The 14,406-nt window shown below is 35.9% G+C and overlaps 1 protein-coding gene across 1 annotated transcript in view; it reads left to right on the forward strand.

The window, feature by feature from the left end:
- LOC134680077 (alpha-catulin) overlaps positions 1-14,406 on the forward strand; it is a 117,926-nt gene that overhangs the window by 5,822 nt on the left and 97,698 nt on the right. Inside the window, exon 2 of the mRNA XM_063539112.1 lies at positions 397-571. Coding sequence (XP_063395182.1) covers positions 397-571 — 175 coding nt within the window. The remainder of the gene's footprint in view (positions 1-396; positions 572-14,406) is intronic.

A 14,406-nucleotide genomic window follows, 5' to 3' on the forward strand; every position in this document is an offset into this window, starting at 1 on the left:
ATGACATTATTCAGATATCATTCTGATGTTAGTGTACGTTCAAATTGGCCTTTGTAGCTCGTAATGTCTTATTTATATATCGGTACAGTCGCCATCAGATATATCGGAGCGGCCAAGGTGTTCACAATATCTGAGCACGCTCTCTGACGCCCTGACAATAGAGGCGTGTTCAAACAAATATTTGTGAGCGCCTTAGCCGCTCCGATACCATGGCGACTGTACATTGAAAAATTCATATACATTTAGTAAGTAAAATATATAATTACAAACTGAACACAATGGCCCGAATGCTATTTTTCATAGGTAAAAGGTATTTTTCATAAAATTATTGTTAAGATTGGTAAAATTAAAAATACCATGTTTCTTGTAAATTAGCTGTAAGCTTTTCTTCCGCAGATTAGTAGTTTGGTGGCGACACGAGGCGACGCTTCCGGCGCTGCCGTGCAGCGCGTGGGCGCAGCCGTGTGTTGCGCGGTCGAGCGCTTTGTGGCCGTGGGAGAGACCATCGCGGACGACAACCCGGACGTACGCCACAGCATGGTCCTGGCGTGCAAGGAGGCGCGAGCCGCAGGTACGTTAGCTCATAGATCTAAAGACCCTTATACATATTGGGCCAGCGTTGGCCAGTCTGGGAATGCATTTATGCGTTAGAGGGAGCAAGTGATATTGCTATCTCATTCTACCGCATAGCTGCGTCTCTTGGACTGGCTTGCGTTGGCCCAATATGCAGCGGCCTTAAAGTTTTGGAGACCCTATATTACGTATAGTCTCCCGAGCGTTGGCGTTTCGTCAGCGCTGTGGCTAATTCTCGTTGGAGCAGAGTCACCGCCACATCGGCCCACATCAACTGGATGTCGATGCTCGTGAGATGTTAATATGAGAGCTTTCTAAGGGCACTGGCACTGGTGCTTCAGTTGCCATTCTACCTTAATCGTTGCGAGAGACATCTGAGCGGCTACAGCGAAAACCGAAATTCGCAAATTGCGGGAATCTTTCTCTTTTACTCCAACGAAGGCGTAATTAGAGTGACAGAGAAAAAACCCCACAATTTGCGAACTTTGATTTTCGCGGTTATAGCCCTGCAACGTGCTCCACGGCTTAGTCTTAACGTGCACAGCAGATACTCTCGAAGAAATAAGCTACCTACATACTTATATACATTTATTTAATCATTTAGACAAGAAGTTAAGGGCATCATCATTGAGCATAATCTGCAATTACCTTTGCGCCGTACCGATAGATCGGATGGTCAAAGAGATTCTCGATCAAAGGCTTACAATATATTCGGTAGTCAAAGGAGGCGTTTGACTAAAGATTGAACATATTGTTGTAATTTTAAAACGTACGCACACTTGCGTAGGGATAATAAAATGGAACAAATATTACTGTTTGCTTGTGTGTATGTTATAATCATAGACCTAGGATTCGCTTGCGCTTGACAGACAGTGTGCGAAAGGGAAGCCATCACGTATATGAACATCCCATGAGTGCGAAAGAGTCAGACTACCAATGAGAAAACGTAACCACTTTTGAGTTTGACGACGGCCGCGGACGGCCAAGAGCGTATCACGGTAATTTTCAAATTGAAAAATATACACGGATTAGGACGAAAAGTATTAAATGAAGTAATTCAGTGAAGATGGTGTCTTGTAGTGTGCCGGATTGCAGTGTCACAGGGCCAAATAATCCAAGCAATTACTTATTTCAGAGGATTTATGATATTCCGAACGAAATTTTCATAACGATATTGTGTCAAATTAACAGCGTAAAAAGTGTAAGAAGCCGGTTTATACAGTTCATTATAAGTTTTTCTTCCGTTCCGTGCTAATATTTTATCATATTAGTCAATAATTTAGGATATTTTGTGTAAAAACATAAACTGTTCGTTTACGCTAGGGCTTGACAAAATGTTCATATGACAGTATCGATAACTTGTCGGTATATTAATAGCTATGTAATTATTTCTTCACAAGACATCATTAAGATATTAGTGTTTATAACCGACTTCAAATAATAACGATTGTTATACCTTTTTGAAGGTGTTCATGTTTAGCGTGTCATGATAAATTCACTTTGCAACACAGTAAGAGTTACATTAAGATAAGTCTGTAACGATTTTGATGGCAAACGCAGTGCAATTGTTATTTATACGTCATAATGTCGTAGAATTTTAATGTTTAAAATAACACATTTGAAAAAGTAGTCGATAAAGCAATCAAACATCGACAGATTAGTAATATGTTGTAACATGACATCACTATTTTTGATCTCACATAGACAATTTACGCACACAGTTGCATTTCATTTTTGGTCACACTTTTGAAGATTGAGAGTTGTTCTTTGTCATATAATTCTTTGGTTATAATGTATGTTCGCGATAAATTCAAAAACTCCCTACTGAACGGATTTTCACGCGGTTTTCACTCGTTTTCACCTATCAATAGAGTGATTCTTGAAGGTTTAAGTGTGTAATTTGTTAAGGTTTTGTGTAACCCGTGCGAAGCCGGGGCGGGTTGCTAGTATATATAATATCGTAATTTATTTATCTCTATCTACAATACAATTCTCATACATAATATTAAAAATTAATAAAGTATTCTTTAGGTATAGTACCTACATGTATTGTATTGAAATTGGCATGTTTGTTACAAAGTTGTTATTAGATACAATGTAGGTACTTTCATATTACACGTTGCATATTATATAAACAATATCACTTACCGTCCTGCATTATTAATTATAATAATTTACGTTGAAGAAAATCCTGAGGTAAAATTAACATTGCATTTCAAATACCCGCTTTAAATATTAAAATTTAAAATCAAATTGTTCATTCCGCGCCTTTTATCAGAGCTGGTATACTCGTAACTCGGACGAGAAAGGATAATAAATTTGCATAGATATCGCAGAAGTTTGGGAAAGTTTGCGTTGATTGTGCCATTTTCCCAAATAGTTCCGAAGGTATTTTCATCTAGACTCGACCTCTAACAATGATGTCTCCCTGTCGACTTAAATTAAAAACGGTGAGTTAGAGTTTCAACATATGTATTTAGTATTAAAATCTATTTTTTTATTCGGTAGACTAAACTAACATTTTATAATATGAACATACAAAGTCATTCCATAGTATGAAATGTCATTTTAGCCTACGGAAAGAAAAAATAGATTGTAATAGCAGTAAAACACTTTATTATACAACATTTCAGAGTTGTGATTTTATAAAGCGCCTGCTTGTGCTGCGTATTGATAAGATAATTCTTAGTAATACCAAGCAGATACTTATTAAAATCACAACTGTACAATAAAGAGTTTTAATAATTATGAATATATAAAATATCTGGCTAAACCATAAATCATTGCCGAAAATAAAACACAGTGAAACAAAGAACAAACATTACGACATTTATTCGCTGCATTAAATTAAGTCGTTTATAGCCAAAAGGCAATCCAGTAACAGAACAAAGTTACAAAGGAAAACGGGGGAAATGAATGTCTCGTATGTACCCATTTAGAGCGTTTTTAATCAAGGCTGGCTTGCGTGACCTATAAATCTCTCCGATACCCTCTATTGTACGGGCATATTCTCCCCTCACACTCACAGTGCCGGCCTAAAGACTGAAATATTCATGTGGTTATAGTACACTTTGACCCGCTGCGCGCTGCACTAAAACGTAAAGTTTGACGTTCAAAGGTTATTGATGTTGTAAGGTTAAAATTGGAAGTCATTATGTATTCATTCATAAATATTTTAGAAATTATCTAGAAGCGCCGGAGCAAATTAGCCATCACCTTAAAATCAAATCCCGCATTATTTGCATTTTTAGTAGTATTCAGAACCTGCTTTTGGTATAAGTACTTAGACTTAGATTATATTTATATATAATATTACGATACTAATCAATATGAAACTTGGTATTCATTTATAGTGAATAAGTAATAACATATCAAACATTTATGCAGAGGTCACCAAAAATATTCGCGACACAGTACTATAGTGATTGATTTACTGGATTACGTCTAGAGTACCTAGTAGATTTTGCTATATAACGCGAGGTCAAATCTTTCCATATTTTTAAAAACCGAAAATATCACAAATAAATTGTACATTCCCTCGGCAACCTCAGCAGACTTTAATAGAATCCAAAGTTCACATTTCCGAGCTTTTCGTTTTATTCGGGACCCTCTTCCTTTCTCGGTCTTCTTACAGGGTCGCTGTAATTATTTTTGCCTTGACATAAAAATATGATAATTTTAATCTACTCGATTATACTGTTTTAATTCATTTCAACATCAATGCAAGTGCCACGTTCAGCCATGTTGTCATGAGCTTTTGTTTTGTTTAAAAAAGTATTAAAACGCTTTTTCATCTCACCTGTTCGGAAAGTTCACCTTTCATAGGCTGATAACCGGGTGGAAAATTGCAATTCCCACCCTAGGGTGGAAAGTATTTTTTTTTTTTAATTTTTACTTCGAGCAACGGCTAGCAGCCATAATATATGCATTTTATTCAGTTAAAAGCTCTCATATTAGCTTCCGCATGACTGAAATTCGCCAATTTCACCGTTTACATTTTCAAGTGATTCGAGTGACTTATAGTTATGTGGTTTACCTATGTATCTGTTAATAATTTGTTGTAAAGAAATATACTTACCAATAATAAATTTCTCGTGTTTGACTTTCCTCATAGTCGAAATTAAAAGTAGAGTGTTTAACTCGGGTAAAAGTAACCATCTCACCCTCGAACTATTGGGTGAAATGGTTCGCTTTCCACCCTTGGTTAACAATCTACTATTGTTAAAACTGTGTCTGTGTGTTCAAAACAGTGGAAGTAGGTGGATGTATAAGGGAACTATTACTATATTAGTGAGTGTTTCGAGAGTACAACCTAAGAATTAAGATTAGAGGTAACAAAAGTTTCCAAGCGTTTTATTCATTCCCAATTTCAAATAAAATTGGCGCTATTAAGTATGTACAAGAATTACGAATTTATTGTGAAAATGAATAATACTTTTCAGGACACAAATCCGGCCTAACCTCGAAGTAGTAAAATTAAGATCGTATCCTGTGATTTAGGTAGTTAACAGTCAGACTTATTGCTGTTTGCTGTTTACCGGTTTAATTATATAGCCCCTTCCTGCCAGCATCCGCGTCGCTTTCGTACATGTTTAAGGTTGTGTTTAGTACCTACTATGAAGCTGACCTGTAATTTTACATTTCCACTCAAATCAAATTTTAGAACATTTTCAGACTATCGTTTCAGCTTACACGCTTACAACTTATTTATATGTGCGCGAGATTTTACTTACACATGCCTTTTTTTCCGTATTCGCTCCTAATTTGACGTATATTTAGACAACAGGCCCCCTAGCCAAGGTTACAATCGCTATCGCTTCGACAACGAAAAGCATTATGTATCTCTATCACTCTTCCCCATTAGTGTGACAGTGACAGTTGCGTTTCGATCGCTACGGAGCGTTAGCGATCGGCATCTTGGCTACGCGGCCAGTATCTCGCCCACGGGGTAGACTACTTGTCTTTTTCTAACGGTATTAACTAGAGAGGGACAGGTACGGAGTCGCGGCACTCTTGTGCTAAGCCGGCTGGTGGCACTTTTACACTATGTCGCTTGCCAAGTCTGTGACTAATCGTCAGGCAGCCAGTGGAAGCAAAACCTACATTTAAGAATGACTCGTCGTGATAAACTATGACAAGCATGTAGTAGAGAGCAGCTGGCCTAGCCAAGGTTACAATCACGATCGCTTCGACAACGAAAAGCATTATGTCTCTCTATCACTCTTCCATATTAGTGCGATAGTGACAGTTGCGTTTCGATCGCTACGGAGCGTAAGCGATCGGCATCTTGGCTACGCGGCCTGATCTTTAGCTCAATAGCAATTTGGTCAAAACTCTAGCTGAACAAAAAGAAAGTCGTACAGAAGGCGCGCACATGCATTATTATCGGAAAATCCGTCATTAAATACCCTCATTTAGACCTCTTATCCCTTTTTACTCCACGAGAAAGGTCATTTCACTTTTCTTTTCAAAATATTCGTGTGTTTATTTTCAGTGAAAACGCTAAACAACATTGAAACTCCGACGTGAAGTCCTCTGTACCCACTCGGTTTATATAGAATCAAGGGAAGGGATGGGTCTGGAAGTGTCAGCTGGGTAATAAAATCTTATTGGAAAGGGTTAGAGGACTAAAATAATTTATGGATGGTAAATAGTTGTCGTAAACCGTCCCTTACTATGTAGGTACCGACTACTGTGTTGGTGAATATGACATCAAATTTTACTTCAGATGTGGTGTGGGCAACATTTATGTACTTAGTAAATTACAAACATAATTTAAGCCTGACCTTAAGTTGGATTTTTTTAAGTGAAGTTATGGAGCAAAGGTTAGAACTCAATCAGGAGGTTCCATTTTGCCGTGCGATTATGTCAATATACCTAACCTTTAAATATGTAAGTATTCATTAGTACCTAATTTAATCGTAACTTTATCTCTATAAAAGCCGTAATTAAGCTCAAAAACTGTTACCCTAAAGTCACAAAATGAAATTACATAAATAAAACCAGAATCGTATAAATCGTTACGTGTGACAAACAGCGATTGTGTGATCTTATTCCGAATATTGAAAAAAAAACCACATTATCTTGTTTTCGGTTTTGCCGTAGTCTGGTGATTAAGCTAAAATCGTGGCTACCATTTGCTAAAGCCCTCATAAATTTGTGTCAACAGCCTGACCCGAATTTTAATGCTTGAACGTTATTGCCGTATCCAGAATGCCGGCAAACAAAAGGGCTGCTGCACAGGGCGCAGACCCAACGAATAATGTTATAAGAGAACGCTATATGTTATTTTAGACATTTTATGGCCGATTGTCCTAATGATAATCGGTTTACTAACTTTTAACTAGAAATCAATTTGCGACAATCAATTTGAATAAGGGTACAAGTTTCGGGCAGCGCAGGTGTAAAAGTGTAAAAGTAACCCTTTTACGTAACACTTATGCCCTTTTACACCTAAGTTGCGCGAGACTGTACATCGGTGGACCTTATGCTTTTTGTAGTAAGGTCCACCGATGTACAGTTGGACCTTATGTTTTTTGTAGTAAGGTCCACCGATGTATAGTTGGACCTTATGCTTTTTGTAGTAAGGTCCACCGATATACAGTTGGACCTTATGCTTTTTGTAGTAAGGTCCACCGAGGTACAGTTAGGAGTGTTTGTACTCTTAATTTTTCACTAGGGCCACAGAATTGTAAACAATCGTATCTACTGAACTTAGAGTGCCTCAGTCGTATGAGCTATAGTACTAATAGGTAATTGTTTAATCCTAGTAGTTTCTGTATTCTATTATTGTCTCCCAAACTAAAGAAATAAAGTAACTACAAAGCAGACCTATATCAATCAAGCCCCTGATCCCCAGAAATCTCCCAAGTCGCTTAAAACTGTTATAAATAGCATTTTCATTTTAACATAGGTATTAATCTGAAATCCGTTGATTAAAAAAATGTCATCAGTAATGCTTTCTGGATTAACTACGCTGACTACTAGCTACGAGTAACTCAGTGTCTTCGTAAATATGTTTTCCTTTTTTTATCTTTTATATTGTTGCTATGAGACATTGATATTCAGAAATTACCTATTCTTTTGGTTTTGTTGTTTATATTAAAAGCAGTACTTTTACATACATTTATACACACAAATCACATAAAAGATACATATCGTTAGCTATAAGTTATAAGTACTTGGGAGAGCGAGCTGTGCTCCGAAATCTCATAAAAACTCAAAAAAAACGCGTATCGCCAGAGATAGGACTTAGCTTAGATCGATTTTTCGCCCCCGAAAACCCCCATAAAGCAAAATTCATCGATATCGTTAGAGCCGAAATCCCCGAAATATATAAATCGTCGTACTATCAAAAAATTAAAGTAAAATGCACTTTATTACACTTGTAACACGGTTTATTGTCCAATAATTTTAATGGTGTTAGTTAGTGAATTTTGCTTGTCACCCGACGAAATATAGATACATACAGGAAATCTTCGTTTACAGGTAAAGGGAAAAGGCTTTCTTACAACTCGCAAATAAGATTCGACTTATTTTGATACAAATTAAACTACTTTTATTCTCTTTCATGGAGTCACTTTTATGACTAATAAAATTGTTATACGGCACTAAATGGCGATTTGGTGAGTGTTTCCGATTTGGGTGTGTTTGTCAACACGCGGACTATAAAAAGGACTACTTCATAAAACAGGCTTTACTCTATTGTATCGTAAACTGGGAATGATAGAAATGTTCATATTGAACCATTGTACTTAGCTATTTATCGCTTAGTATAAAATAAAGGGCAACTACAATGTTTTTATTTTGTGCTAAATGTTGTTGAATATGTATTTTACAAATAAGCGAGAAAGATTTTTAAAAGTATAACTTTTTGAATCGGTTTGTGAATGGTAAATTAAAAAATCCACAAGTAGCTTTTTTACCTAACTCTTTTAATCTCAATTTTTATACGTTCGCTGTAAAGGAATAGGTAGTTATTTAGTGGCGAATGGCGATTGTTTTTCAGTAGGTAAAATATAATCATATCATAATTCAATAATTATTTACTTAGTTAATATAATTTGTAGAAACACATATCGGAACTACTAAGAAAAAAAACTCGTATCTTGTTTTGTCAATAAAAAAAAATTGTATATACGAGTATGTATGGGATGCAAACAGAGTACCTTTGAGTAGCATTGTGAAATACGAGATTTTTTCAAAGTAGTGACGTAGCTCGTAGTTACCTAAATGACCAAAGCTTAATAATGATCTTAGAAATTTGGCAAGCCTCGCAGCTTTCATGGTGGCCGAAATAGTTCTCACCAATCGAAACTGTTTCCCCAAAGTATTTTCACATTCAGTTTAAAACTAACCGACCCTTTCCAATTTCAAAAATACGATCTTGATTTGATATTAGTTTTCGTTCATTTCTATCGCACCAATACATATAGATACGCATTAGAGTTACTCTATAACTTATATCGAATCAATATAGAATCAGTGTCATATTTATAAAAAATGGGAATGCGCCTCAAGAACTACTACTAGTAGTATCATCAATCATTGTACATACGTGCTTTGTCGCGATTGCGAATCGCGACTGATGTAATCGGTGTAACGGAATGACTGCCAACTACGTTAATGGACACATCCTGACTATGACATTATTAGATTTTCAGTATAAATACCCTGCGTCTTACCTAACCTACTTAAACTTTCCGTACAAACAGTTTCGATAAAAAAGAGAGCCGTCAGGTCATGGGTGTAAATGTGCCTTATATAATTTCACAATAGTTTATAATCTAACGTAGGTTAGGTTAGGTTAGATTATAATCTCCCTGCCGTCAGTTTATAATCTAACTAGCGATATTATAAACTGACGAGTGTTTACAATTTTACGGTGACATATATATTCAACAGTAGGTAAATGTGTAGAAACCGAAAATCCCGTGGACGGTCGGCATAGCGGGTCGCCCGTATAACAAGATTATCCGGGATCGAACGAAACAAATCTAATAAAACACAGCATAGGTGTCAGCGGCACACCTCCGCCTTGCCAACTATCGAATACATATCTGTTTACTCGTATCTAATATACATTACTCGTATCTAGGTAGTTACTTGCTCAAATAATACTTGTAAGTAATACTACCACAGGGCTTACTTAATATTTTGTACACTCAGCGTCACGAAAATCGCACACCTTCGGGTGCAAGCGATTCTTTAAAAAGCCGACAATCTTTACAGTAAATAAAAAACGTAAACAAAAGAGACATAAGACTAAAGATTATTCAATTAGCTTTTAAATGATGTGAAATTGAATACCTAAGGCTAAACTATTTCATTAAGAGCTAGAATCGCTCGCAATCGCTCGCACTATACGAAGGTGTGCCGTGTACGAATTTCCGTGACGTATCAGTTCTCTAGAAAGGTTCCCGAGTTTTCAAAGAAATCGACAGATTAATGACTTTCAAACAAGAACCGATCTAATTGTGTTGTGATCGAATGAGCTTGTCAGTCACTTTTCGATTTTGAGATGTTGGCGGGGGGCCCTCTGTTGTTCGCATTTATTTATATCTTTGACTATTTAATTATCAAATCGTCACCACATACACTTTATCTGCAAGTTTAAATGACATCAAACTAGACTATCCCCCTTATTCATAAACGTCTGCTAAAGTTGACAAACCGATAATAATCGTTTGTCCCTTTCCGACATATTAGTATGATAGAAAGGGACAAACGATTATTATTTTAACAGATTTTGTACTTTTAACTTTTTTTTTTCTTTTACACTTTTGTCATTTTACATTTTAAATTTTATAGGTAATTTTTGTGTTTTTATATGGGTGCTTGCCTGAAATAAAATCAATTTTTTTTTTTTTTTTTTATTATCGGCTTGTCAACTTTAGTAAACGTTTATGAATAAAGGGGTAGGTATATATAACATTCCAGTGCAGAAATTGTGTGGTCACACTGGTCACATAAACTCCCGAGATAAATGGTAATCGTGTTTTTTTATACTTGCCGTCATTATTATGTTATAAAATTTATCGTCATCGGATGCTTGTGGGTGATTTTATGTGTTTTATTGAAGTTAACATCAAATAGATATAGTGACAGCCAAAGTTGCCAATCGTATTTTGATGCAGACCGTACAGAATTAAAAAAATAAAAATGTTGAATAAAATAGTCTCAGACAGAAATACAGTAGTTACGAGTAGAAACAAATTTAGTTGTTGATTAATTGATAAAATTCAAACTTTCCGTTAATTATGCCGACAGCAGCTAAATTTTCTTTCACAATTTGGAGACGTCGGAAAGAATAAAAGATGGTGGAAAGTTTTGAGCGATCATTTTGTTATTAAAGATAAATTATTGTGACAACTGCGAGTCTGAACACGGCAAACGCTAATGACCGACCGCAAAGCTTTGAGGCCGTTTTTATCATGACGCTAAACGTCGTTTAATGCTGCTGTATTTTAAAAGTTATTTTTTTACAGGTAGGTATGTGTGTAACAAAAAAACCAGCGTAAATCGGATCAATAAATCTAGAGGTTATTATTACCAAATTGTAGTACGTATACCTATTATTATTCATGGCTAAAGTAATGTTATTACCTCTTACACTACTTCATTCAAATAATTTTGGTGCTTTTCGGTCTACATTTATTTTTAGAAACGTAATCGTAAGAAAGCGCTCTTTTTTACGAAATTCCATATGACGTTTCAACTTAGTGGGGATACTGGGGCTGATTGGGAGTTCAGATTCCTCAAGATGTTTCCCGAAGAGCAACTGACAGGTATTTGAAATTAAAGTGATATTATTGATATTCTTACACAAGCTCTATAAAAAATAAATATGGGATCTTAACTAGATCAATTAACCTAATTAAACAATGATATATTTAGTTACCTACTCCACGACGACGATGATTAGGTACAGTTAGCTAAACCATTAACTTGACACCTGCATACATATTAGTATACAAAAATGCTAAGCTAATAACTTTGCTGACTGTAGGTATTTGACTATTTGTCCGAGATTTGTCCTTTATTGGTTCAGTATTTTGTACAATTTTATTTGTCTCTTGAACGTTAAATATTGCAAATCGAGTGAAATTTATTACAAGAAGATGCGTAACAAATTGTGTTAGGTACCAAGTGAAAACTACGCTGAAAAACATCCGTCAATTCCTACTCTCATCGTCACGGGCTGGAACTTCGCAATCCGATTTCCTCATATATTTCCATTCGGATCGAGCAACTGTGGCCCGATCTCAGCGTTATTCCTGAATACGGAATTTCAGTCGTAAACACGGACCCAAAATGCGGATATCCAGCGAAACATCTAGATCGTGCCATAGAGAAATATAGTAAGACAAGAGTGCTCACTCCATAGAACAGTTTTGGTACCAAATAGATGTAGCACCGACTGGAAAGTCAACAACATACGACTTTCCGGTCGGTGCTACATCTATTGTCATTTGACAGTAATACTACTAATTAAAGTACTGATAATTCCGCTACTCGATGCTAGATGTCGACTATGAAAATACTAAGTTTATGGTACCAAAACTGATGTATGGAGTGAGCACTCTTGTCTTACTATATTTCTCAATGATCATACTTTACTTAGATAAACCTACGAATTCTAGTTCAATGCAATCTAGTTGTTATTGCGTGGTAATAAAGACCCCGCAATAAGTCACGTAGTCGCTGGCTGCTGGCCGCAACAGTTCGACTTTCCCTGTGCCTCTCCGACACGCAAAGCTCGTAAAGCTATTCCCTATGTACCGACTTCTCGCTTTCATCCATTTATTCATGAACATTACTGCTATCAAGCATTTAATATTAATAAGCACGGGTTTATCACCATAACTTAATTCGGAAAAAACTACATTCAAAGAATAAACTGCGAAGTGATTGTTTTTGTCCGGTTACGTAGGTATTCTGTATTTAAGCTATACTTATTATGGCTTATTTAGTTTAAAAAAAAACGGCAGTCCATATATTTGTGTTGACTAAAAGACTATTTTATGGAAAGGCATGGAGAAAAAAAGTTATAATAGGTACTTCCACAAGACCTCCTTTATTGTCTTGATTTTTTCATTTAGTGGTTGCTAAAGTATTTTGTAATCACTAATTTACAATAATCTCATACAAACAAAAAATTTAAAGCAATCCAATAATAAAAAATGTCGGTCAAATTATAACTAATAGCAAAAAAACCTAAAAAGAGCCGTCAACAACATCCGTGGATTCTTACCACGACAGTGGGAATAATGCTCTATACTCGTTAGAATAACTAAACTGTAAGTTTTAGTTTAGTTATTCTAACGAGTATAAAGCATTATTCCCACTCTCAACACTGGCGAGGCGTCCGCATCGCCCGCGGTTTCCGGTTTTCATGTTTAGCAAATAATAGGCTTTGGACGACTTGAGCAGAAGTGTGCTACAACTTGGGATACTGCGCTATTCCAACTCTGAGGGCGGAGTTGAAAACAGTTCTATACATTAAAAGATGTAGGTACCTATACATGGGTGGCCAAAAATAAGTGCATTCCCGTTTTGGGGTTATACTGAGCAATGTTTACTATGGGGCTTTTTCATACATTTTGACTGGTCGATTTTCTATGGGAGGATATTTTTTTATTAAAAAACCCTCTATGGGAAGAGAATTAGGTTACGTTAACCTTTTGGCAAGATTACATTAATGCATCTTAACCGTCATATTCGTCATTGATGCAATTTTTCACATGAAACACAAAATATAGACGGCGAATATGACTGTTACGTATTGATCCGATCCAAAATAGAAAACTGTACAATATACATATCTACAAATAATTAGGGCCATAATAAGTACCTACATTAATACGTCTGTATAAATAATCTGATAATATTTACTTATCCTCGGGAGAACATGATTTATGTACTAAGATAATGTATTACCAAGTTAATTATTAAAGCATCCGAGTCAGGTAATTAATAATTGCGGGTAAAGACATGTGTAATTTAACCTAATCATTTACTCTACCAGCTCGGATCAGGAAATACTGGGAGGTACGTCTTACATTGATGTATATGTCGCAGTCAAAAATGTGAACTGGTCAAAAGAACTTTTAACCGACAAAAACAGGCAAAACTGCTTTTGACTGAGCATGTTGGTCAAAAGTAGTTTTACCTGAAAATCATTGGTTAATAGTAATTGTGACTATTACTATCAGTCAAAAGTACTCGCAGACATAGGTAGGCTAGGGTTATTGTTTTTTGCTACGCAAAAAAACGAAACTGTTCTCAGGAATAGGTAGGTTAGGGTTATTTTTTTTTTGCTACGCCCTAAAAACGAAACTGCTGCCAGAAATAGGTATGATTTTCAGGTAAAACTACTTTTGACCAACATGCTCAGTCAAAAGCAGTTTTGCCTGTTTTTGTCGGTTAAAAGTTCTTTTGACCAGTTCACACTTTTAATATACTCATGTGGAAGAAGTATTCATAACCGGCTTGGCCGTAATGTAACGAGGTAAACATTGGATAGAGACCTTTTCTTATAATAAATATGAAAGGAAAGTTTTATAAACTGTTGATACACTTAGGCCCACTTGCACCATTCCACTAACCCGGGGTTAACCGGTTAAACTTGGAGTTACTATGTTTACCAGTACAATTTGACACTGGTTAAGTGGGCCTTAGAAGTATTTCAGCTGGAAAATATAGAGTGCACGTCTTGATTGATATTATAAGTACCTATATATTGTGTGTAGGGATATTTTGTAAAAAATGTTAAAATCTGAACAGGCATTTTTTCAAGTCTAACCCGACTAAGTAGTTAATAAAAGTAGGTAC

Source organism: Cydia fagiglandana, chromosome 3, assembly GCF_963556715.1.
Source record: "Cydia fagiglandana chromosome 3, ilCydFagi1.1, whole genome shotgun sequence".
Classification (NCBI taxonomy): domain Eukaryota; kingdom Metazoa; phylum Arthropoda; class Insecta; order Lepidoptera; family Tortricidae; genus Cydia; species Cydia fagiglandana.